This window comes from Trichechus manatus, unplaced genomic scaffold, assembly GCF_000243295.1.
Source record: "Trichechus manatus latirostris isolate Lorelei unplaced genomic scaffold, TriManLat1.0 scaffold00061, whole genome shotgun sequence".
NCBI classification, from domain to species: Eukaryota; Metazoa; Chordata; class Mammalia; order Sirenia; family Trichechidae; genus Trichechus; species Trichechus manatus.
In genome coordinates this window covers 7,934,944-7,959,076 of record NW_004443997.1, presented here as the reverse complement: position 1 = coordinate 7,959,076, position 24,133 = coordinate 7,934,944, and the positions used below count along the sequence as shown (strand labels likewise).

Below are 24,133 nucleotides of genomic sequence, written 5' to 3'. Positions count from 1 at the left end.
GCAGATGACACAACCTTGCTTGCTGAAAGTGAAGAGGACTTGAAGCACTTACTGATGAAGATCAAAGACCACAGCCTTCAGTATGGATTACACCTCAAGATAAAGAAAACACAAATCCTCACAACTGGACCAATAAGCAACATCATGATAAATGGAGAAAAGATGAGGTTGCCAAAGATTTCATTTTACTTGGATCCACAATCAACACCCATGAAAGCAACAGCCAAGAAATCAAAAGACGCATTGCATTGGGCAAATCGGCTGCAAAAGACCTCTTTAAAGTGCTGAAAAGCAAAGATGTCACCTTGAAGACTAAGGTGCGGTTGACCCAAGCCATGGTGTTTTCAATTGCCTCATATGGATGCGAAAGCTGGACAATGAATAAAGACAGAAAAACTGACGCCTTTGAATTGTGGTGTTGGTGAAGAATATTGAATATACCATGGACTGCCAAAGGAACGAATAAATCTATCTTAGAAGTACAACTAGAATGCTCCTTAGAAGCAAGGATGGCGAGACTATGTCTCACATAGTTTGGACATGTTATCCGGAGGGATCAGTCCCTCAAGAAGGACATCATGCTTGGAAAAGTAGAGGGTCAGTGAAAAAGAGGAAGACCCTCAACAAGATGGATTGACACAGTGGCTGCAACAATGGGCTCAAGCACAGCAACAATTGTGAGGATGGCGCAGGACCGGGCAGTGTTTCATTCTGTTGTACATAGGGTTGCTATGAGTTGGAACCAACTCGATGCCACCTAACAACAACAGATTGCCTTGAGGAGACAGTTGGTAGAATTATGGACTTCAAAGGCAATTCTGGTGAGGGCTCAGAAGGAAGACAGGAGAGTTACAGAGAAAGTCTCTATCGTCTTAGACAATATATATGTTGCCAGCAACAGAATGTTGCTAGAAATGCGGATGTTAAATGTGCTTCTGGTGAGGCTTTAAAAGGAAATGATAAACGTGATTGGATGATGGAGGAAGGGTGATGCTTTTTATGCAGTGGCAAAGAACTTGTCTGAATTATATTCAAATGTTTGACGGAAGGTAGAACTTGTAAGTGATGAACTTGGGTATCTGGCTGAGGAGATTTCTAAGCAACATCTTAAAGGGGCTGCATGGTTTCTCCTTTTCGCTTACAGTAAAATGTAAGAGGAAAGAGATGGACTTAAAAATATGCAAAATGAAAACAGAACTTAACAATTTGGAAAATTCTGTTGTACAAACTAAGGACACCTGTCCTAGAATGTTCACCAAGGACGTGGCTACACTATCTTTTGTTAAAGAGATTAAGCCTGTGAACTGATGGATCTAACCAATTACCACAGCAGAAAACCCATCAGCTTAGACTGAAGGGTACAGAGACAGAAGGAAAGGAAAGCACGCTGTCTGCCTCTTGGAATTCTACAGGCAGGAAACAGACCAAAGGAGCTACATCTGTTGTCCTGCAAGAAAAAGACCATCCCTGGAGAAGCTTGGAGATCAGCAGAACTGTTGGAAGGAGCATGGGAAGCTGGGCTTTTTCGGTTTCAAAGGGTGGGGCCACAGCCTCCTATGTTTCAAAGAGTCAGATCTTAACCAACTTGGTTCCAGAGTGTGGGCCTGCCATTAAGGTGTGCCAGGGGGATGGGGCTGCCACCCAAAGCTGAGGGGCCGGGGCTGCCATGCCCAAGGTGCAGAAGAACAGGGCCTGTGGAGGCACAGGGTTGAGGTCAGCACTCAGATGGACTAGGAGAATGGGGCAGCCTAAAGCTGAGGGAACAGAGTTGGTATCCCAGTGGGTCTGGAAGGTGGAGCTGAAGCCCAGGGCTGAGGGGTCTCCACCCAGAATCCAGAGGGCATGGCCAACACCCAGAAGGCAGGGCCATTGCCCAGGTGGTCTCAGAGGATTATTTGCAAGCCTTGAGAGCTAACGTAATTTGTTCTGCTAGGTTTTGGACTTCTTTGATGCCTGTTATCTCTTCTTTCCCTCCAACTTCTCCCATTTGTAATGGAAATGTCTGCCTTGTGCCTGTTCCACCATTGTACTTTGAAAATAGGTAACCTGTATTCTAGATTTCACAGGTACACAAATGAACAGGAATTTTGCCTCAGGATGGAATATGTCTAAAGTCTCACCCATATTTGACTTAGATGATTCAGAAGATGAGATTTTGAACTTGGAGTTGATTTAAGATTTTTGGGATGATATGATGTTTTGCATGTGGCAAGGACATGAATTTTGGGAAGGCCAAAGGGTGGAATGTTATGGATTGAATTGTGTCCCCAAAATATATGTTTGTAAATCTAAGGTCTATGCCTGTGGTTATAACCCCGTTTGGGAATGGATTGTCTTTGTTAAGTTAATGAGGGAGGATTAGAGTACGGTGCTTCTTGAGTCAATCTCTCTTTTTTTTTTGGCTTAAAAACAACAGGAATTTATTCTCTCACAGTTCTGGAGGCTAGAAGTTTGAAATCAAAGTGTCAGCAAGGCCATGCTCTCTCTGAAGCTCGAGAGGAGAATCCGTTCCATGCCTTTCTCTTAGCTTCTGGTGTGGTCAGCAATTCTTGACATTCCTTGGCTTTCTGATGTTGTTAGTGCCATTGAGTTGATTCTGACTCATAGCAACCCTGTGTGACAGAGTAGAACTGCCCCATAGAGTTTCTAAGCCTATAATCTTTCTGGGAGCAGACTGCCAGGTCTTTCTCCCACTTGAGTCAATCTCTTTTAAGACATAAAAGAGATTAAACAAGTGAGCAGAGAGACAGATAGCGTAAGATAGATGCCAAGATACATGGAGATCTCCAAGGAACCAGGAGACAGAAGCTGAAAAGACAAGAACCTTCCTCCAGAGCTGACAGAGAGAGAAAGCCTTTCTCTAGAGCCAGCACCCTGAGAATTCGGACTTCTAGTCTCCTAAACTTTTGGTTGGTTAAAGCCACCCACTTGTGGTATTTCTGTTATAGCAGCACTACATAACTAAGACAATAGACAGTGTCACACATAATTCCAACCAAACTGAAAAACAAGAGCACACGGTTTTATGAGAACTTATTCCCAGTCTTGTTTGAATCTTCCAATGCAAGAAAGTGGCAGCATCGTATTTTTAAATGTAAAGCCCCCTTAGCATGATGGCTCTTACGATGGTGGTTGAATAAAGCCCAAGTTACAGGAGGAAAATTTTGAAACAAGAACAAGATGGGTGGAGTCTGTGTTAGAAGGGAGGGGGGAGACTAAGGTGCTACTGGGCTGGATGCTGTAAGTACATTATTTCATTTAATCCTCACAACCACCTTGGAGTAGATACTGAACAAGGAGAGAAGCAGCCTGCCCAAGGATAAATGAAAAAGGTGTCATGCATATGATCTGAGCAACCAGGGTGAAAGCTGGCCTTTGGAGGAAGCAGGGGGTGGGGCACTATCATACCACAAGCCACATCTGACCTCCTTCTTTTGGATCTCCAGGCAAGGGCCAGGGTGAAGCCGTAACTACCATATATATGTGCCCAATGTCCCTCTGTTCTGTTCCTACAGCAGACGGCGGTGAGATAATGACATGCAAAGAGCACCACAACTTCTGAATCAGAACATTGATGACCCCAGCTTCATAGCCTCCCGATCAGTTTTGCCTTTCTCAACATGTTTAAAAAACAACAGCTGGCACACTTTATTATGCATGTAAGACACCCATATTTGCTGGAAAGTACAGCAGCAAAAAAGAAGAAAATGTTACCGGACCTCCAAGTCTCACTCGACGAGACACTGAGGCAGGAGTAGGGCAAAGGGGAAAGAACAAAAACTTCATTTGGTTAGCCAACGAAAGCAGCACAACGGGACCCGCCTCGTCAAGATGGCTTTCGGCTGGCACAGGGGTTTATATACGGGAAGAAACAGAGTAGGCGTGGGCTCTTCTTCGGGGTGTGTTAAGGGGCGTGGTCCATCAGGATTGGTGGACACCTCCTGTGATGATGCCGAAGTCATTGGGTCGGCGCAGTTGTACCGAGGCCCAACGGAGAGAAAATGGCAGCTTAGCTTCTCCCAGCTGCCAGCCAGAAGCTTCCCATCTCAGAAATAAAAGTGGCTCAGAATCCCCTCACCTCAGAAAAAAAGCACTAAAATTTTGATGTCAGTTCCTCGGTATCTTCATATCAAAGGGACCCTGTCCTCTATATTTATTATTTAGTTCTTCCAATTTCGTATTTTAACCTAACTGGGAATTTCTTTTGTTTTCTGGAGGCGGTTCTCTAAACTGTGTTGGGTGAGGGACACGGATTCAGGAAACAGGTAGGTTGGTGTTTGGAGTTTTCAACTCCAAACATTCATCTCAGAGCTTTGGGGTCAAAAGGTGTTGCCTTTTTGCAGATGGGCATCTACATTCAAGAACTAGCCGTGTCTCTTGGGGTTGTTTTTTCCTTAGAATTTTTTTTAGCTGTAGCTTTCTGCTTTGAACGGTAAACGTTTGAACCTTGGTCATGTGTCAGAGGATGGCTGGCATTGGCCTTGGCGGTGAGATCCTAATTTGTAATAATAAAGACTGGCAGCTGCAGAGGGCGGCCTTGCCTCTCCCGCTCCTTCTCTCCCTGGGCTCGGGAAGCCCCGCGCACCACAGCTACCACAGCGCGGGCTGAAAGAGCACAGACAGAATGAACGAGAGGTTGTTGGCCAGCGCCTTTCGGTAACCAGGCAACCTGCGCTTTAACAACACAGAGAGGGCGGGACCCAGGAAGGAAGTCGGAAGCGGGCAGGAAGTCTCGCGAGAGTTACTTTTGCGCGCGAACTCTAAGTGCGAGGGTCCGGGGACGGATCGCGGCTACTCTCTGCTGGCTCCTGCGGGACGCTGCGATCCCAGTGGACCCAGACACCTCCGTCTCCCCGCCATGGAGACCTCAGTGCTCAAGCAGCAGCAACAACAGCCTGCGGCGGCCACGAGCAGGAACCTGCCCTGGTAGGAGGAGGCCCGGCTGCCGCGGTGGAGAGGTCGGCCGCGCGGGAGGCGGTGCGGAGGTGGCCGGGCCCCGGCCGAGCTCACCCCGCCGCCCCCGGACCCGCGGCCGGGGAGGGAGACAGAGGTTTGCCTGGACACCCGCCATCCTCTCCCGCGTTCTGTTTAGGACCTTAATTGCCGAGTCTCATGCACCCCCCTCCACCCCTGCTTCCGAATCCCATTTGTCGCAAAAGAAAGCGGTTTTCGCACCTTAGTGACAGCAAAGGGATTCGACCCTACGTCTTCTGACACCTTGCATTTGGCTTCCATGCCAGAATCGCCTCTTCCCTCTTGATAGCCAAATTCTTCGACGCGATTACTTATCAATCCCTTAAATACATACATACACACATAATACATAGCTAAAATAGCAATACTCCCTAGCTAACATTTATTAAATGGCTTTCTGTGCGATAGGCACCCTATTGGATGTTTGGGGTGCATTAACTCATTCCTGTTTTACAGGTGAGAACACTTAGTCTTAGGAAAAGTAAATGAATTGCATAAGACACCAGGGCCAGAAAAAGGCTTGATGATCATAACCATCCTACTTCCACAACTGTGTAATGCTTTAAAGACTTTGGTTGGATTTGGCTTGATTTTGAAAAACTCCAAATTGTTGTTGTCTAATAACGAGTTCAGTTTTTTTTTTATCTTTTTTTTTTAGTATTATAGTAAGAAACACATAACATACAATTGATTATTGTAACCATTTTAAAATGTACAATTCAGTGGCATTAGGTACATTAAGAATGTTGTGCAACCATCATCACTACCTAGTTCCAGAACTTTTTCATCACCCAAATGGAAATCCCATACCTGTTAAGCAGTGCCCCCCACCCCCTTTCCTGGCGACTACTAATCTGCTTTCTGACTTTGCCTATTCTGGATATTTCACATGAAGACTCGTACACTATGTGGCCTTTTGTGTCTGGCTTCTTTTACTTAGCATAATGTTTTCCAGGTTCATCCACGTCCTAGCATGTATCAGTACTTCATTCCTTTTTATGGCTGAATTGTTGTTGTTGGGTGCCGGTGAGTCGATTTTCGAGTCATAGTGACCTTGTGTGACAGAGTAGAACTGCCCCATGGGGTTTTCTAGGCTGTAATCTTTATGGGAGCAGATCGCCAAGTCTTTCTCCCCGTCGAGCCGCTGGGGGGGTTGGCTGAATAATATTCCATTACATGGATATAACATATTTGTTTATCCATTTATCTGTTGATGGACATTTGGGTACGAGTTTAATTTTGATTTCTCTTTGAAACAGTAGGTGCCCATCGAGGTTGAGATTATGGGCAGGCAGCTGGAAAGGTGGGATTAGAGCAGGGTTTTTAAATCTCAGCACTGTTGACATTTTGGGCCAGGTAATTCGTGTGTTGGGCGGGGGAGGGTGACCCACCTGTGCCTTGTAGGATATTTAACAGCACCCTGGTCCCTACCCACCCCCCACTCCAGTTATGACAACCAAAAATGTCTCTAGACATTGCCCAATGTCCCCTGGGGGACAAAATCGCCCTGGTTGAGAACGACTGGTCTATATTAAAATTTGATAGGTGTTTGTTTCTCTTCCTCTTTTAGGATTTGAAAGGATTCTGCTGTACATAACAAAGTGTTCTTGCGTTTATATGCTAAATTGTATTTCAGGGTTGAAAAGTACCGGCCACAGACACTAAATGATCTCATTTCTCATCAGGACATTTTGAGTACCAGTAAGTATCCCCGTCAGTTGCTGTTATCTTAGTTGAAGAACCTACGTGAATTTCTTGGGTATATTATCTTTGCTGAGTAATAATTTGAAGAATCTGATCGGGCTTCATGGAATGTAGCTTTCAGAGTTGAGTCCATCAGGTTTTTCATTCCTGCGTCTGTGTTTGACCATGGCATTGGGTTGAAGTGCATTCACGGACAACTCAAGGACCCACAGTGAATGAAGCGGCTCAAAGAGACTGATGGTGTCTCTCTTTCTTCCCAATCCTCAGTTCAAAAATTTATCAGTGAGGACCGACTGCCACACCTGCTTCTCTATGGTCCTCCCGGAACAGGGAAGACGTCCACCATCCTGGCCTGTGCTAAACAGCTCTACAAAGATAAAGAATTTGGCTCCATGGTCTTGGAGGTAAATAGGATTAGTCTTCCTCCACAGTAACTAATAACAACCTATAACCTTCATTTCTGCAAGTTTAGCTTTACTCTAAAAGTAAGTTTCCCCACTGGCAATTGAAACAGAAGCAAATATGGGATACGAGATTTTAATTTGCTTTTTCCTGCTATGGCTGTTTTGGTCTGGATTGGCATCCGGCAGCTGGAGGGCAGTTGTAGCTAGGAGTTGTTGTTTGCTGTGCCCGCTTTTACCCAAGCACGCTTACGGTCACTTAGTGGCTGGCCATCTCCCATGCGCCCCTCCATACCTGTTCTCTGCATTTCTCCACCCAGTTCTTGCCCTGGAAGGCTGAACTCTACTGATTACAAGCTTCCTCTCTCTCTGGCTCCTGGTTAAGTTGGGCTAATAGGGGCCAGGGGAAGGAGGAGAATAAGGCAGACCCCCAGCCTACCACAGGCTGGCAGTATCCCTCCCTGCAGGGCACAGCCCTCTCCAGGTCCCACCACCACTCCCTTCCCCCTCCAGGTTTGGGGGTGGTAAGAGGCCTCAGTAGTCCCTGAGGTATTGCATATCCCTTGTGGCTTCCCCACACCCCACCAACACTTTTTAAAATATCCCTTCATTTAATTCTCTTCAAATAACTGGATTTGAGCGTGCCATCTGCTTACTGCTGGGACTTTGATAGATGACAAAAATCTGAACAATGTCTATTGACTTTGTCAAGAAAAAAATGCTTAACTTACTTTTTAGATATGGATCTTAAGAGTCTTGCTGCCACCAGCATTCTTACTTCAGCGTATTAACAATCGGGTAACCTCTGGGCTGTGCTAGGTTGTTGTAGCTAAAATTAGCATCGTTCTGCTCATGCCAGAGGTGCTGTGCACTATGACCCGGCCGATTAATTATTCCTGCCATTTATGGCCAAGGGAGCGTCCTCAAAGGGTGGCAGACAAACAGTTGTTTGCCTTCCAGAATGTAATAGACATCTAGTGAGTTTTAATGTTTGACTACAACTGTGAGTTTTTTGGGTTTTTTTTTTTTTGTAATGATGATCTCTGTCATTAGACCTAGAGGCCCAACTTGCTGGACTGAAGAAAAGATACATTAAAACTGAGAATTCATGGGTAGCATACCAACACGCTTTTTATTCTGGCTTCTCTCTTCCACATTCAGCTGAATGCTTCAGATGACCGAGGAATAGATATTGTTCGGGGACCAATCCTCAGCTTTGCTAGCACAAGGACAATATTTAAGTAAGAATTATTTGGCTTTTTCTCTCTAGAGATTGTGATCAATGAGATGATAAAGCTTAATCTTTAAATCCTCCCCTTTACCAGTTCATCAAGGTGAAAAATGACTTTGTCAAAAGTATCCATGAAAAAGAGATAAAGTTGTGGAGATGGTGGTAAGAAGTGTTCCGATGTAAATATAAAATAACTTGTACTAGTGAGTTCTTTAGGAAAGCATTCACTTTGTTTTACTCGTTAACTGAGGACTGATTATATCCTAAGTAAGACCAGATGAGGTAGTTTGAAATCAAATAAAAATGAATTGAGATGGGGAAAGCTAACTGGGATGGTGGTGAAGAGATGGAGAGTTAGGCATGAGTGAAGGTGGTGGAAGGAAGTGGTGATAGGAGACTGTGCAAAGAGAGAAGAGCGTACCAGAAAACACAATGTAGCAGATGCACAGAAGCTAGACTTCATTTCCCACGAAGGGTTGAGGGAATTCTGGCCAGTTCCTTTCTGTTTGACCGCACGTGTCTGCTTCGGTCAGAGTTCTGGGCCAGAGGGCCTAGTGGCACATGTGGAGCTGAGGGTTTGTGCCTGGAAGTTGGAGACAGATTGCAGAGATCTTTAGAAGGTGCTGTTGTTTTCCTAGGAAAGGCTTTAAGCTAGTGATCTTGGATGAAGCTGATGCCATGACTCAAGACGCCCAGAATGCCCTGAGGAGAGGTAAGATGGGCTGATGAGTTCATTGAAAGAAGTGGGAACTTTGGACATGAGACATGGCATGGCTTGTTTTTAGTTTTCATTCAGTCCATCCTCTGGCCCAGAGAAATCTCAATACTTTTCTCCCACCTTATGATCTAGACAAAGTATCTCTGTGTTGCGGGTGGGGGCTCCTCTTTCAGGTTCAGCATGAGAGCATGAGCACTGGTGTTTCCTCCCCTTTCGGGGGATTCATTTTCAGGGATGAGAATTTGTATCATTTGATGGGAGGTTATGGAAAGTCCTTCATTCCTAAATCCCTGGGTAGACCTTTCTGCTCTTCATACCCTTAGATACAAAATAGCCCGGAAACTAATACCTGAAGTTTGCCACACTCAGAAAGCTGACATTTCTTTCCTACTTGCCAAGGGGGTGATTTGGTGGGGAAGGGAGAGTATCCTGTGTGTTTGTCTCAGCCCTTTGCAGGGCTAAGGCAGTTAAATTCTCTTAAAGGACATTGGTAGTCGCCCTCATTAGGATTCTGAGGATAATTGGCCACGAGAGAAGAGCAGTGTCTCAGAGTTTTGGGGGATGGAGCGGGTACAGCACATCTGTAGGAAGAGGAGGAGGGTTAGAATCGCTGGTCCGAGCAGCTTTGGCAGCCCTTCTTCGGCCTCTTGTTCAGCTGAGCTACTGTCAGTCTGGGCAGCTCCCCGAGCAGAACACTGGGTACCTACGAAGTGAAACTGGTGTTCTGAGCGTCTCTGAATTCAGGTCATTGCTCTCTCGAGTGCTCTAAGGCTTCCAGAGAAGGCTCACTGTAGAGTCTGCAAAAAGCCATCCCTCCAGAGAGCCCCGCATGGTAGAAGGTGGAACATCATCAACCCATCAAATATAATTTTACATGAAAGGGCAGGAGTACTGGGACTCATACTTTAATGGGATGGAATGGCAAGACCGCAGGAATCCTGAAAAAGGAAGTGTTTTGTGAAATCTTACAGAGGGGACATGTTTGTCAGTGCTGAGAAGGGAGTGGTTGATCCCCAATCCTGGATACCCCGGTGATGCCCTCTTTAGTGGCCAGCAGCATCCCCATGTGTTTGCCTTTGCGAATCTTTTCCTGTACCCCTCCATGTGGCGGTAGAAACTTCCAGGGCTCTTTGAAGAATCGGAATGGACTGAGACCTGAGGTGGTTTTGTTTCCCCTTGCCAGTGATTGAGAAGTTTACTGAGAATACCAGATTTTGCCTCATCTGTAACTACCTGTCGAAGATCATCCCCGCCTTGCAGTCACGGTGTACGAGGTTCCGATTCGGTCCCCTGACTCCTGAACTGATGGTCCCACGTTTGGAACATGTCGTGGAAGAAGAGAAGTGAGTATACTGAAAAGCAGGAAAGGTGAGGGCTTTGGGGACCGAGTATAGTGTAAGTGGGGCCATGGGGTGACTGGCTGGTTTAACTGATCTACATGCCTTTGTAGATCACTGAGCAGAGCACCTGGCACAGGGAAAGCATTAGGGTCTGCTAGCTGTTCTCATGCTTTCTGCTGTCTCACTGACATTCCTCCCCCATAAAAGTCATTTGGTTTCTTTTGATTTTTCTTGATTCTATCCTCCTCCCTTGGAAGTGGTCCCAATTTCCTCCTACTCTTCTGTCATTGGAAGCTGCGTGCTGCCGCGTCCCTTCTGCTAAGATGCCTCTTGCTTTTTTGACTAGAAGAGAAGGTTCTGAGACATTACATTCTGTGTGATTAGATGCCAAGTAAGGAGCCATCCTGAGCTACTGCTTGTTTTAAAGGAAGGGCTTCGGCGCTGTGTTTCCAGCACTCTTGCCTCGCCAAGAGCATAATTTAGACTAGTTCCGCAACAGAGGAATGTTTGGTCGTAAAGAAGGGTCTTTGTAGATTTTGAGTGGGCTTTGATTGCTTACATGAAGCCCAAGTCCCTACAGACTGGAGTGAATTCTACATTGTATAGACCAAGAGAGTATTGTTAACTCCATTTTTGCTTAATCATTCCAGGTCATCTTGTTCCCCTGGTGAATGTCTGCCTTCTCAAGGGGTCTCTAAATCCCACTGCCTGTTTTCTTTCAGAGTTGATATAAGTGAAGACGGAATGAAAGCACTTGTAACTCTTTCCAGTGGAGATATGAGAAGGGCTCTGAACATTTTGCAGGTACAGTCTTACTTGTAGCAAATCTCGAATCACCATTCAGAATAGTGTTTTCCAGAAAGACATAACTGACAGCACCACAAGTGTGTAAATTCAGATATCCAGAACTCATAAGACCTTGGTCTTGAAACATGCCAAAGATTCCCCGTCTGTGTTTTGATTAGTTGAAAGAACAATTTGTTGCCAACAAGGGAAAGATAGGGAAGGATTCTAAGGATTCTGCAGCTGCAGCATAGCCGACAAGCAGCAGTACCTGTGCTGAGGCCCGCTCTTGCCAGCGTAAAAGCGATGGCGTGAGAGTTGAGCTGTGCCCATGTCCTGCTGCTGCCTCAGCAGTGTCCTCCTGGCTTGCTGGCAGCTTAGGTCCTGCTGTGACAGCTACTGTGATTCTCCCGTCTGCACAGAGCACCAATATGGCCTTTGGGAAGGTGACAGAGGAGACTGTCTACACCTGCACGGGGCACCCGCTCAAGTCAGACATCGCCAACATCCTGGACTGGATGTTGAATCAAGACTTCACCACAGCCTACAGGAGTATCCTTTGTTGTGCCCTCCTAACAGTGTACTAGGTGCCCGAGGTCTGTGGGTGGCCCGGGAGCACAGGCTGCAGCCAGCACCCACACCTTGCTGGCCAAAGATTGGTCAGCTTGTCAAGGGAGCTGAGTATCTGGAGGTGGAGTGGGTGGATGCTTGTCTGTAGCATCCTGAAGTTCTTCCTGAAGGGCTGTGACCTGGGCAAGGCTTGAAGCAGCTTCACTCACAGATGCAAGCAAAGCAGTCAGGCTGTGGGAGGGAAGGTGCAATCATGTTAAAGTGCTCAGCGTCACTCTGGTTTGGCTGTAAAATGAAAAACTAGGTATAGTGGAATAAAGCCTCTTAGGGGATGCAGTTGGCTCTGTTCTCTACTGGGAGGAGATGTATCTTTCAGAATGCCCTTACTGCAGATAAAAACATAAGAAAAATAAGAATCAGGGCCCAATATGTATTTTATGCTGTATTTTGTATTCAGAATTCTTGGCAGTGTGTTTGTTCTGGAACTTATTCCCTTTGCCTTAACCTCTCTTCTCTAGATATCATGGAGTTGAAAACACTGAAGGGGTTGGCATTGCATGACATCCTGACAGAGATACACTTGTTTGTGCACAGAGGTAACTTACATCATCCCCTAGTTTGGAAGCTGTGGGCAGATGGCATGCTTGGGGTTAAGGGTGGCTAAAAGGGAACACAAGGCTTCATTCCTGAAGCCAAGTAACAGTGCAGAAATATAAGTCTGACCCCTCGTTTATAGCAGTTTTGTCTTGCTACTGTTGAAAACTGTTCCAAAACCACTCTTTTTAAATTCTCTAGAACTGCTGGGGGTACAGTGCAAAGAAACTCCAGAAGGCTAACATTTTCTCCCTTCCAGGGGTTTATATTTTACAGTAATAAAATATGCATTTTGATTCACTTTTCTAGAAGAATATTTTCCCCAAAAGGAAAGAGGGAGGAGGAAGATCTGTCTTCACGTAAACCAAAGGCGGTCTTCATGGAGTTTCACGCTTGCTCGTGTCATCTACACAGAGAAGCGGTTCTCAGCCAGGGTGGCAGACAGGACTCACCCAAAGCAATTCAGTCAGCCTCTGGGGGTGTCCTGGGCGTCAGTATTTCTTCAGGCTCCCCAGGTGATCCACCGTGAGCCTTGTGGAGAAGCTTTTCCCTCCATGCTGAGACACTCCATCAGATCAATGACTGGTTCTATCTGCACCTCTGCAGGCCCTGCATGCCTGGCTGGGGTGTCCACTTCTGCCCCAAAACATGGGTGACTCAAGCCCAGTTCTGCCCCTTACATTGCGGAAGCTGAGTATGAACCGACTTTACAAAATCAATTGTTTTTGAAACTGGGACAGCAAGTGAGAACTCGGCTTTCAAGCTGTGAATCCAATGTTAAAAAAGCAGTGTCGATGACTATTCCGTGTTCTTATGATCTCTTTGGCAACTGCTATAATTTTTTTTTTGCTACCCTATGAAGAATCAAAGTGGAATGGATACACTGTGAAAAACGACACCATTTTTACTTTCTTACAGGTGTGGTATCCAGTGATAAGCCTGAGACCGCAAGAGAAGTTCAGTGTTAACTAGATGATGTTTAAGCTCATAATTGTGACTTTTTTTTAAATAGGACGGAGTGACGCACCTCACTCATTTTATTTTGTTTTTCCTCAGTTGACTTTCCGTCTTCAGTTCGAATACATTTGTTGATCAAAATGGCAGACATCGAGTGAGTATTGATTTCCCCATTTTTTAATTCTTTTCCTTTTTTCTGTCATGGGTTTTTATTTCTGCCTGCTTGGTTTCAACTGTTTTCTTTGTCAAAATTACTCATACATTGTATAATCTAGTTCTTGGTGGTATTACTGAATGAAACACGCGAGGAAGTGTGTTGAGTTGCTTACTTGAAGAAGTGACTCAAACACAAAGGACAGGTCCCAGTCAGTTTCATATCTGAGACAGAGGTCTCTTAGACTTGCAAAGCATGGCCCACGTTGATTTGGAACATCCTCTTGTTATCTGGTATGCCTATTTCGGTCAGATTTTGAGTTCTCGACATCTAGGTCTTTTGGGGACGACCAGCGATCCAGCTGTTGTTATGGCATTTTGGCATACTAAAGCATATTGGGGGGAAAAGTAAACATAAACCCAATTTTCCACTTTGCCTCGTTCAGTAAACACTATTATTAGCCCCCAGTGGAGCTGGCAGCTGTCATTTAAGTAACAAAGCATTGGGTTCAAAATAGATGTCAACATAGGCACACTCATTTGCTGGTCATTGACTTTTACATCAACAAATTAGGTCACTTTTCACCACTTTGTGAATATTAGGATTTTGCATTCGCCTGGGTACTTAAAAGGTGGCAAGAAGAGCTGCCAATGTCCTGCTTTACTGAGTAGACAGAACCACAGATACGTCAACCAAAATTCCTGGTGAAATGTCTTAGTTACGAGGAAGGAAACCCTAGTTAGAATTCTTCTTAGTGCATTTTGTGGATAAAGAAATAATCCTTGATCACATAAATTCTGCACATCTCTATACAGTCAGAGAAATGTTAAAGTTCAGAACACTGCTACTGGTAACTAATTTTTTTTCTTTTTTTTTTTTTTAATATTTTTCCTCACCAGTTTGAATCAGATTTATAAATGAATGTTTGAGGGCAGGGAAGAAAATATTAGGAGGACACATACAAGATTTCTGTCCACGATAAATTTTTATCTTTCCCATTCCCCTCCCTCAATAGATTTTCAGTCTTTGGTCCCTGTTGTTCTCTTGTCAAATGCAACTGTTCGTGGTCTTCTTTAGTCTTAACTTTTGTTTAATTTCTTTTAGGTACAGACTTTCTCTTGGTACCAGTGAGAAGATTCAGCTGAGTTCCCTTATTGCTGCTTTTCAAGTCACCAGAGACCTGATCGTTGCACAGGCCTAGATACCAAGGCCCATTTGCTACAATTCTCAGGGTCCAGCAGTGACCAGAGACCGGAGCATTCAGTTACGGGACAAACTGCTGCCCTGGGCCGGTGGGATAAAGCCACAGTCACCCCAGGTCTTGGAAGATTCCATCCCATGCTTGGGTGGGCAGACATCAGAAAGTACTGCGTTTGTGGCAGTTTGGAGCAGGGATGTGCAAAACAGTTTTAATGTACAGTTATCTTATTGTACTGCCCATTTTACAGGAGGAAATAAAACTTGTCAGCCTTAAGGCTTCTACCCATCAGTTGCTTGGATGACATGACAGGAAACTGGCCTACCCCATCTTGGTTTACATCATGTAAGGCTTTCAAATCTAACATGGTCCATGTGTCTTTCAACTCTGGGTAAACAGATCTCCAAAATTCAGTTCACATATATAATCTTGGCACTGTCTCTGTATCTACTTTAAATAGGTATTAACGGATTTCTGGCAAAGACTATTATACTCTTATAAAACAGACTCAATTCTCTTATTTTAAAAACTGGACTTTTTATTTCTCCTCTTGAAGTAAAAGTTACCAGCAGCTTCCTAGTTGTGGTGTGGACTGAAGGAAAAAAAAATTTAAATATAACAGAGTTAGCCTTTCAGCTACGCCATTAGGTACCAGTGGTTGTACAAAGCTCACTTGTTTAATGCAAGACATGTGAGATTAAGCCTGACTAAACCTAGAACTGAAAGGACTGGGATTTTTGTACAAAAGTTTAGCAGCTTATTTTACAGCAGTTATGCTGCATTTATGTTCACGTTCTTTATTTAAAAAAAAAAAAAGTTTGGTTGTTACAAGTGACTCTCCTCAGCTAGGTATGAAGATGCTAGCTAACTCAGCTTGCATTTGTATTAAAGTCTTCTCCGTCTCTGAAATCACAGAAGAAACTTTCCATAGCAGGCTATTCTTTACAAAGGTATTGGATTATTCCCTAGCAAGGGAGAAGTCTGCTATTTCCAACACAGAAGAGCTGCTCCCTCGGGGCACCAGCAGGGGTCTGAAGGCTGATGGCCAGGTGAGGCCAACAGAAAGGCATCTGGGATCTCAGGCTATACAATATGTCATATTTCAAGATAACCATAAACTAAAACATTCAGTTCATTCTCAGCTATCTTATATTACTTGTTCTAAGAGGTGATTTTTTTTCTTAATAGAAAAAAATGAAACAAAGAACCAAAAGTTTTTAACTGTTTTTTCCCCTCAATGAAAGCCTCTCATTTTGAAAAGAAATATTTTTCTTCAGTAACAAAGGTGACAGAGGACGGCCCTCTACTTTCTCAACAATTTTGTAATGTTAACTGATCTCCAGAAAGAACCCATTAAGAAAGCCAAAGGATACAGTGTTGCATTTCTTTTAAAATAATTTAAAATATATTAAATTTCCTAAGGCAGATTGTGTTTGAATGAGGTGTCTTGATTGGGTAACTATACGCCACTGAAGGAGAACAGTGCTTTCAAAGAGCTATTTTTGTTCAGGGGATAGAGTTGAGACCGGCTCATTAGTCCAATGGGGTTCAGCAGCAAAGACAGATTTCACACAAGAACGTCAGCTAAAGTGACGACAACACCAATTCTTTGCACAATTAAGAGACATCTCGCAACTGTTCGACTTAAGGACTATGGTTTTTAGATACCATTGAGAAAAACACAGTTGTACCTTAACATCCGTTGAGAAAACACAAATAAATATGCAAACTCCTGAAAACTCAGTAGCCATTTTAAAGGTCATGCAGTCGAGGAATACATCCTGTTGTAATCTTACACAAACTTGTCATCTCCTGCACATGCACACCACTGTTAGAAACAATAATAGTGTCTTTACCAGTCAAGAACACACCTTCTGATTCACCTGGAATTAGTTAAGCTAACACCTTATACCAAATGGCTCCATGAAAACTTTGTCCTGTGCATCAGAGGGGAGCCAGAGGAAGGAAAGCACTTGCCAACATCAAAGTAGCTCTGACCACAGCAGGAGAAAACTTTAAACAAGCTACCACTGTACTGGAGAAACCTAACAATGATAGGTACTAGGCAGAAGTCACACGTTCCCGTTGAGGGAAATTAACTTCTCTGCCACTAAAGAGAGGCTCTTGAGGCCCAGTTACTTTATTAGCAGAACAACATCAATAACTGCACTTTGAATCAAAACGACTAGAAAGAGTTCAACATTGCTGTCTATGAGTGGACTTAAGATTTACGGTGAGGCTCTGTGGCCGGAGGAGTGGAATCCACGCCTCTAGACTGCCTTTCACAGGTCAGAGAAAAAGACCCAGGACTCGTCCACTGGAATCTGGTTTTGCTACATTCTATTCATAATCCCAAACAGAAGCTGTACTTCCGTCCAAGACCAGATGTCTGGCCCATTACTCCAGCTACTCCTTTGCCAGGAAGATTTAGCCTGCTACAAAGAAAACACGACTCCATGGAGCGTTGCTTAAAAAGTCCTGTATGTGAGGAACTCTTTCATTTTCTTGGGTATTGGCAGTGCTAGGACTTGGTAAGTTGTTAGGAAACTTCGAAGGGCTTTCCGGCATAAGTGCTTCAGTGATGACAGGACCCTAGGAGCTGTCCAGAACTGAACGTGGCCATCTCTTGTCCTGAAACAAAAGAGAAATCAGTAGCTGAGACACGCTGGATGTCTATCTTCATTGTGATGGATATGAATGCATCTACTTTGACTTGAATAGCAGGGGACTCCAAGAGTCAAAGGCAACCTGGACTGTAGAAATGGAGGTAAAGGCTGTGGTGCTGAATAATTAAAGCTGCTGACAGCATTTTAAAAACCCAAAACACCTTTGATGCCAATGCGATTTATCTCTGTCAGCACAGACCTAAATCAGACTATTCACATTAACAGAGAGAAGAGTGCCACCTACTGAACTATAGATGTTATCTGTAAGGTGGTCTCTTTGCCCTAAATGGTTTCCCATACAAATTCTTAATATACATGCCCTCTTGTGGTCTTGCCCATTAGGTGGTACGAATTGTAGATCTTTAATTACACTTAAGTTAAACATTAAGAGGAAGTGATCAACTATATTGGCAGAATGGAATATCAGAATTTTAAATAATGTTGGATGCCCTTAAACGCTACCTCATAGGCAAGAAAATTCTAGATGCCTTCTTTCCCTAAAAAGCTACATGGTACACTCAACAGAAACTGCTACCCATCTGTTCAACTAACATACATACCCTGTGGCAATAACTCCACCATGTGGAAAAAATGTGCAGCAAAGACCATTGGTCATAGGAGCAAATGCAATGGGAGTTTTCAGTTCCAGGGCCCAGATCCTGAGGAGTCTGGACGAGAGAGAAACGCACATTTACACCAGAACTGACCTGAGGCCAGGCTGTGCAGGTAATGCTGCAATTACGCGCAAGCACTTGATCGGAGGCTGAGCAAACAGATTTCTCCTCCTCACCTGTCATCTGCCACCGTTGCAAGGTACAAGCCTTCAGGAGAGAAGCACACGGATCTCAGCGAACTGATGTGGACATCACTGTCATCCATGGGGGTGTCAAGCTGGGTGTGACTGAGGAGGAAAGAAACTGGATGGGAGGGGTGGAGTGATGCCTACCCCACCCCCCCTCCAGGGAGGAGACCAAACTATGAAAAGGCTCAGGAAAACCAAAGATAAAGCAGACTGGAAAAAAGAGCATTTCAGAAGGCCCCAAGCATCCTGTGGAGGGGGCTGAAGGGTTACTAACACCTCCTTGTGCTGATTTCTTTATGCAAAGTAGGTCAACCCTCACTTAATGCCACAGTACAAACTGAAAGTCTTTTTTAGGCTAAGATACATGATAACTGCAAGATTAACTATTATTTGCTTCACAAAACAACAGAGACAAAAGGAAAAAGTAGACCAAGTTTGTGAAAGCATAAAACTTCATTCTGGAAATAATGGTTTTTGATAAGAGGATCGTTCTGAACTTGTTAGTACAGTTATTAGTAAATGGAAATAAAAAGTCACTTTGAAGTTTCATAATGCTGAATCCACAGACGCACAGACAGCCTCCTAGAGCAGAAGAGTTGAAGACACTGAGGTCTAATTTGGAGACTGTGACTGACAGTGGGACACGCACACGCACACCACTGCCTGGGAATAAGCATTTAAGTAACAGTCCCAGACCCACTGCATCTTTTTACCCCAGCTGTCCTTTCCCACGCCCCACACTCTCTAAGAGGCACATGTCTGATCCAAGATGCGTTTCTCATCAGTCACCCCACAAGGAAGTCTTAAGCAGTTCAGTCCTTACTGGAGTGACCTCAGCCTCTCGCCAGTATAGGGATCCCACATGATCACATTGGTGTCGTAAGAAGCTGTGACGAGCAAGGCTGAGTCGGGGGAGAAGTCACAAGAGACAACACTGCTTTGGTGGCCCTCTAGCTTCCGGATTAACGTGTAGGAGCGCATGCTCCATAGGAAGACCTGTGAAGAACAAGAGGGGCTGGTTAGGGATGTTAACCAAGTGCTTAAACAAAGCGCGGAAAAGGCACTGCCCACATTTCCCTCTTCAGTCCCACAGCCAGGTGAAGCCACCCCCTTTCTACAGTTCTGCCAAATGTTATCACACAGATTAAATAAAGTAACAGGTGTGGATTCTGGAGGTGCTAACCAAAGGACATGCTCATGAAGCCTACTTTAACCCAGGTGCTGTCCGGTCTAGTCTGACTCTTGGTGACCCCATGTGTGTCAAAGTAGACCTGTGCTCCATAGGGTTCTCAGTGGCTGATTTTTCAGAAGTAGATCACCAGGCCTTTCTTCTGAGGCACATCTGAGTAGCACAGAACTCCCACCTTTCCATTAGCAGCCAAGTGTGTTAACCATTTGCACCACCTAGAGGTTCCAGAGCTTACTCTGAGGGAGAATAAACCAGGCAGACCTTAGGAAGACTGCCAGCTAAAATGTACCTGTAGAGACTCTTGAGTTCCCCTTCTGAGCCCTGTTTGCAAATAGGGTATATGTGCTGAGGAGGACCGAAGCCAATTGCTACCTTTTCTCTCCACTTACAACCAAAAGTAGGGGCCACAGGTGAACTCCAGGGCTCCCCACAAAGCAGTGGCACCCTGGCTTGCCATTCTACACTCCCCTTCCCCCACCGTGTCTACTGAACCATGGAAATCTGCTCAAAGACTGTTATGTCTGACCCAGCTCATCACTTTCAGCCTTTTTGAAAATCATTAAACAAAAACAGCATTTTCTTTTCTTTAAGATAACTCACTTTCACAGAGTTCCAAACCTCAAACGAATGATCAACCGACTGGGCCGTACAAAACAGTGAACTCTCAACTTCCATGAATTAGTCACAGCAAACACCTCAATGCAAATACAGAATTCAAACACAACCTGTTCCCAAATGGCTCTTGGGCTTCCAATACTTTTTTTTTTTTTTTTTAAACAGACAGGATTTCACAGCAAAGGTCAACAAGTAACTGTACATTTTCTGATTTGAATTGGAAATCTTAATTAGATGAACGTAACAGGTTCAAAGGAAATTTGGATCCACTGTGGGCTGCAACTTTTAAAATCTTAGACTCCAAGGGGAAAAGAAAGTAAAAAATGCCCCTTTATCGTTTTGTAAAGGCACACAGCCCTCTGATGATGGGAGCAAACCTACTTTTTCAAATACCTCCTCTCTCTGGGTTCACGTTAGAAGTGCAAATCAAAAGCGAATCTGCAGGAGGAGGCCAGGGCCCACCAGTGCCTCCAGTTGGGGCTGATCTGCTCCAGACCTCTACGTCTCCCTGAACTAAAGCCATAGAGGAAACGGCACCCAGCATTTGAGACTTACAGACTTCTCTCCAGCTGCAGAACACAGCATGCTGCAGTCCGGGGAGATAGAGCAGCAGTATACCCACTGCAGGTGGCCCGTTAACACCTGGATCTGTTTACCTGGCAGAAAAAAAGAAGTAAATGGTGAACCAACCCTTAAAATGGCAAAGCAGGAAGACAAAGGACCGGTAGTAATGCCCCACCCACCCAATACATCAATCTGGTTCTCTATTAGCTGAAGTCCAAAGCCCACTGCTTTAATGCAGAGAAAGCAAAATGGCAGGATTTGTCATTTAAACACCAGAAACCTATTAAAACGATATTCTAATGCCCAAGGGAAATTACTGTCTACCAGTTCATCAAAAACTACAAGACTAATCACTATGGGAAACGATATGGCACCTCCTTAAAAAGCTAGAAACAGAAGTACCACTCCTAGGAATATATCCTTTTCTAGAGAAGAAAGAGCCATCACAAGAATAGGCATATGCACACCCATGTTCATTGCAACATTGTTCACAACAGCAAACAGATGAAAACCACCTAAATGCCCATCAGCAGATGAATGGATAAACTATGGTACATACTCACAGTGGAACACTACACAATGATCAAAGAACAATGATGAGTCCGTGAAATATCTCACAACATAACTGGAGGGCATCATGCTGAGTAAAATAAGTCAATCATAAAAGGGCAAATGTTGTATGAGACCACTATCACAAAAACCCAAGAAAAGGTTTACACACAGAAAAAAACAATCTTTGATGGTTATGAGGGAGGGGAGAGGTGGGGACGGGAAATCACTAACTAGATAGTAAACAAGTGGTAACTTTGGTGAAGGGAAAGAACACACAATATACGGGAAGTCAGCACAACCTGACCAAGGCAAAGTCATAGAAGCTTCTTAGACACATCCAGATACCTTGAGGGATCGAGTTACTGGGGCTAAAGGCTGGGGACCATGGTCTCGGGACATCTAGGTCAACCGGCATAACATAGTTCATAAAGAAAAAACGTTCTACGTCCTACTTTGGTGAGTAGCTTCTGGGGTCTTAAAAGCTTGCGAGTGGCCATCTAAGATACATCTATTGGTCCCATCCCATCTGGAGCAAAGGAGGATGAAAAAAAACAAAGACACAAGGAAAATATTAGTCCAAAAAACTAATGGACAACACAAACCACAGCCTCCACCAGCCTGAGCCCAGAAGAGCTAGATGGTGCCTGGCTACCACTACTGAGCACTCTGACAGAGATCACAATAGAGGGTCCTGGACAGAATGAGAGAAAAATGTGGAACAAAATTCAAATTCACAAAAAAAAAAGACCAGACTTACTGGTCTGAGAGAGACGGAAGGAAATCCAAGACTATGGCTGCTGGACACCCTGCTCAGAACTGAAGCCACTCCCTAAATCCACCTTTCAACCGAAGATTAGACAGGCCTATAAGACAGACAGTAACACGTGAGGAACGCGCTTCTTAGTTCAAGTACACCAGACCAAATGGGCAGCACTTGCCCAAAAGCAAAGACGGGAAGGCAGGAAGGGACAGGAAAACTGAACTAATGGACATGGGGAACCCAGAGTGGAAAGGAGGAGAGTGCTGACAATTGCGGGGATTGCAACCAATGTCACAGAACAATTTGTGTATAAATTTTTGAATGAGAAACTAATCTGCGCTGTAAACTTTCATCTAAAGCACAATAAAATTAAAAACAAAACTACAAGACCAGCAGGGCAAGGATGCACATAAAATAAGGTAGCCTTCAGTAGGAAAGCCCTGGTGGCGCAGTGATTAAAGGGCCACTTTGCAGGAGAAAGATATGGCAGTTTAATTCTGTAAAGATTTACAGCCTTGGGAACCATGGGGCAGTTCTACTTTGTCCTATAGGGTCACTTTAAGTCGGAACTGAACCGACGGCAGTGGGTTTGGTTTTGGATTTTGGTAGCAGAGAACATTCTTATCAGATCTCCAACCTCAAGTACCCTGAATGGTTTCCCCATCATCACAAGGATCCCATTCCAGACTCTCACTCTCCTCAACCTTTGCTGGGGTGTCAGATGAGCAGGTGTGGAGTCATTAGGGACACGTGCCCTGGAGCCAGACAAACTTGGGTTTACTCAGTGCATAACCAAGATTACTCACATAATCTTCCTGGGTCTCAGATTTTAGAAAAATTGAATGTCATTCATGGGGGAATGGCTGACTACATGAGGGCATATCCACTCCTTTAATGCAGGTGGTATTAGAGCTATAGATTTTGCATTGTTTAATGAAAAAAAGCAACATGCAGAAAAAAAAAAATGAAGAGCATTTCTCACTTCACAAAATAACCCCCAAATGCCTGAATGTTTATGTGTGTGTCTGTATTGTTGTTAGTTGCTGTTGAGTTGATTCAGACTCACGGTGACCCCCCATGTGCAGAGCAGAACTGCTCCATAGGGTTTTCAAGGCTGTGACCTTTCAGAAGCAGGTCGTCAGATCTGTCTTCTGGGGCACCTCTGGGTGGATTTGAACCACCAACTTTTTGACTGGTGGTCGAGCACTTAACTTTGGGTTTACTGAATGGGTTTACACAATTAGAGAAAAATATGGAAAGTTATACACTAGGCTCTGCTAGTGAGTTTATTTACTTTGAACATTTTATTGTTGTTTAGGTGCAAGTTTACAGAGCAAATTCGTTTCCCATTGAACAGTTTACACACAGCTTGTTTTGTAACATTGGCTGCGAATCCCTGAATGTGTCAGCAATTTCCCCACTTCCTCCCTGGGTTCCCCAGGCCCGTTCGCCCAGCTTTCCCGCCCCTACCGTCCTTCTGCACTTTGCTTTTGGGCAGATGCCGCCCTTTCAGTCTCATACAGATGACTGTCCTGAGGTGCACATCTCCTACTGGTGTTCTTGTTCATTTTGCGGGCCTGAAAGCTCATCTCCGGGAGTGGGTTCGCTTCTAGGTTTGAAGGGTGTCTAAGGGCCAGAGCTCTACCAGACCAGTAAGTCTGGTCTTATTTATGAGTTTGAATTTTGCTCTACATTTCTCTCCCACTCTGATACACAAGTTTCTTAACGTGGGTTAGCAGATGGCAGGGGGTGGGGTAGAGAGGGAAATGCAACCGAAGGGAAGATAAGAGGAAGAACCAAAAAAGAAAGAGCCAACCAAAAAAACCAAAAGGAAAAAAGAATTTTTAATAAACATGTATATGGTCATGCATATGTATTTACAAAGTTTATAGGTATGTGTATTTATAAATAAATTTTTTTTTTTATTGTACTTCAGGTGAAGGCTTACAAAACAAATAGTTTCTCATGAAACAGTAGTACACATATTGTTTTATGACATTGGTTAACCCCACAACATGTCAACCCTCTCCCTTCTCAACCTTTTTTTTGGTGAAAATACACATAGCCAAAGACACACCATTTCAAAAATTTCTACATGCACAGTTCAGTGACATCGACTACGCTCTTCCAATTGTGCTGCTACTCTCACTTTAGATGAAGGCTTACAGAACAAAATAGTTTCTCATTTAACAGTACACATGTTGCCCTATGACAATGGTTAACAACCTCACATCAACAGTATCCTTACTCAACCTTGGGTTCCCTATCACCAGCTTCCTTGTCCCCTTCTGCCTTCTGGCCCTTGTCCCTAGACTGCTGTACCTCATTAGTCCCATTTGGTTTTATGGGGCTGTCCACTCC

The 24,133-nt window shown here is 44.4% G+C and overlaps 2 protein-coding genes across 4 annotated transcripts in view; one reads left to right on the top strand and one right to left on the bottom strand.

Annotated features, from left to right (window-relative positions):
* The first annotated feature begins 4,700 nt into the window (after positions 1-4,700).
* Positions 4,701-15,061, top strand: RFC5 (replication factor C subunit 5). The gene is made up of 11 exons (XM_004379036.2): positions 4,701-4,926; positions 6,611-6,675; positions 6,946-7,082; positions 8,241-8,320; positions 8,949-9,022; positions 10,212-10,371; positions 11,091-11,172; positions 11,574-11,703; positions 12,240-12,317; positions 13,372-13,426; positions 14,531-15,061. The coding sequence occupies exons 1-11, from the start codon at positions 4,859-4,861 to the stop codon at positions 14,625-14,627; spliced, it is 1,026 nt and encodes a 341-aa protein (XP_004379093.1). The 5' UTR covers positions 4,701-4,858; the 3' UTR covers positions 14,628-15,061.
* Positions 15,062-15,209: 148 nt separating this feature from the next.
* Positions 15,210-24,133, bottom strand: part of WSB2 (WD repeat and SOCS box containing 2) — a 25,133-nt gene continuing 16,209 nt past the window's right edge. Inside the window, exons 4-8 of one of the 3 annotated variants that reach the window (XM_004379034.2) lie at positions 20,452-20,552; positions 18,916-19,088; positions 18,081-18,191; positions 17,851-17,958; positions 15,210-17,255 (exon numbers count right to left, since the gene is read on the bottom strand). In XM_004379034.2, the coding sequence (XP_004379091.1) occupies positions 17,093-17,255; positions 17,851-17,958; positions 18,081-18,191; positions 18,916-19,088; positions 20,452-20,552 (656 nt within the window). In that variant the 3' untranslated portion in view covers positions 15,210-17,092. The remainder of the gene's footprint in view (positions 17,256-17,850; positions 17,959-18,080; positions 18,192-18,915; positions 19,089-20,451; positions 20,553-24,133) is intronic. The other 2 variants (XM_004379035.2, XM_023733767.1) reach the window with 2 other exon arrangements.

Coding starts and splice junctions, on each gene's coding strand:
- RFC5 (XM_004379036.2), top strand. CDS start 4,859: ATGGAGACCTCAGTGCTCAAGCAGCAGCAACAACAGCCTGCGGCGGCC. Junction 4,927..6,610: donor ACGAGCAGGAACCTGCCCTG/GTAGGAGGAGGC, acceptor ATTGTATTTCAG/GGTTGAAAAGTACCGGCCAC. Junction 11,704..12,239: donor CTTCACCACAGCCTACAGGA/GTATCCTTTGTT, acceptor TCTCTTCTCTAG/ATATCATGGAGTTGAAAACA.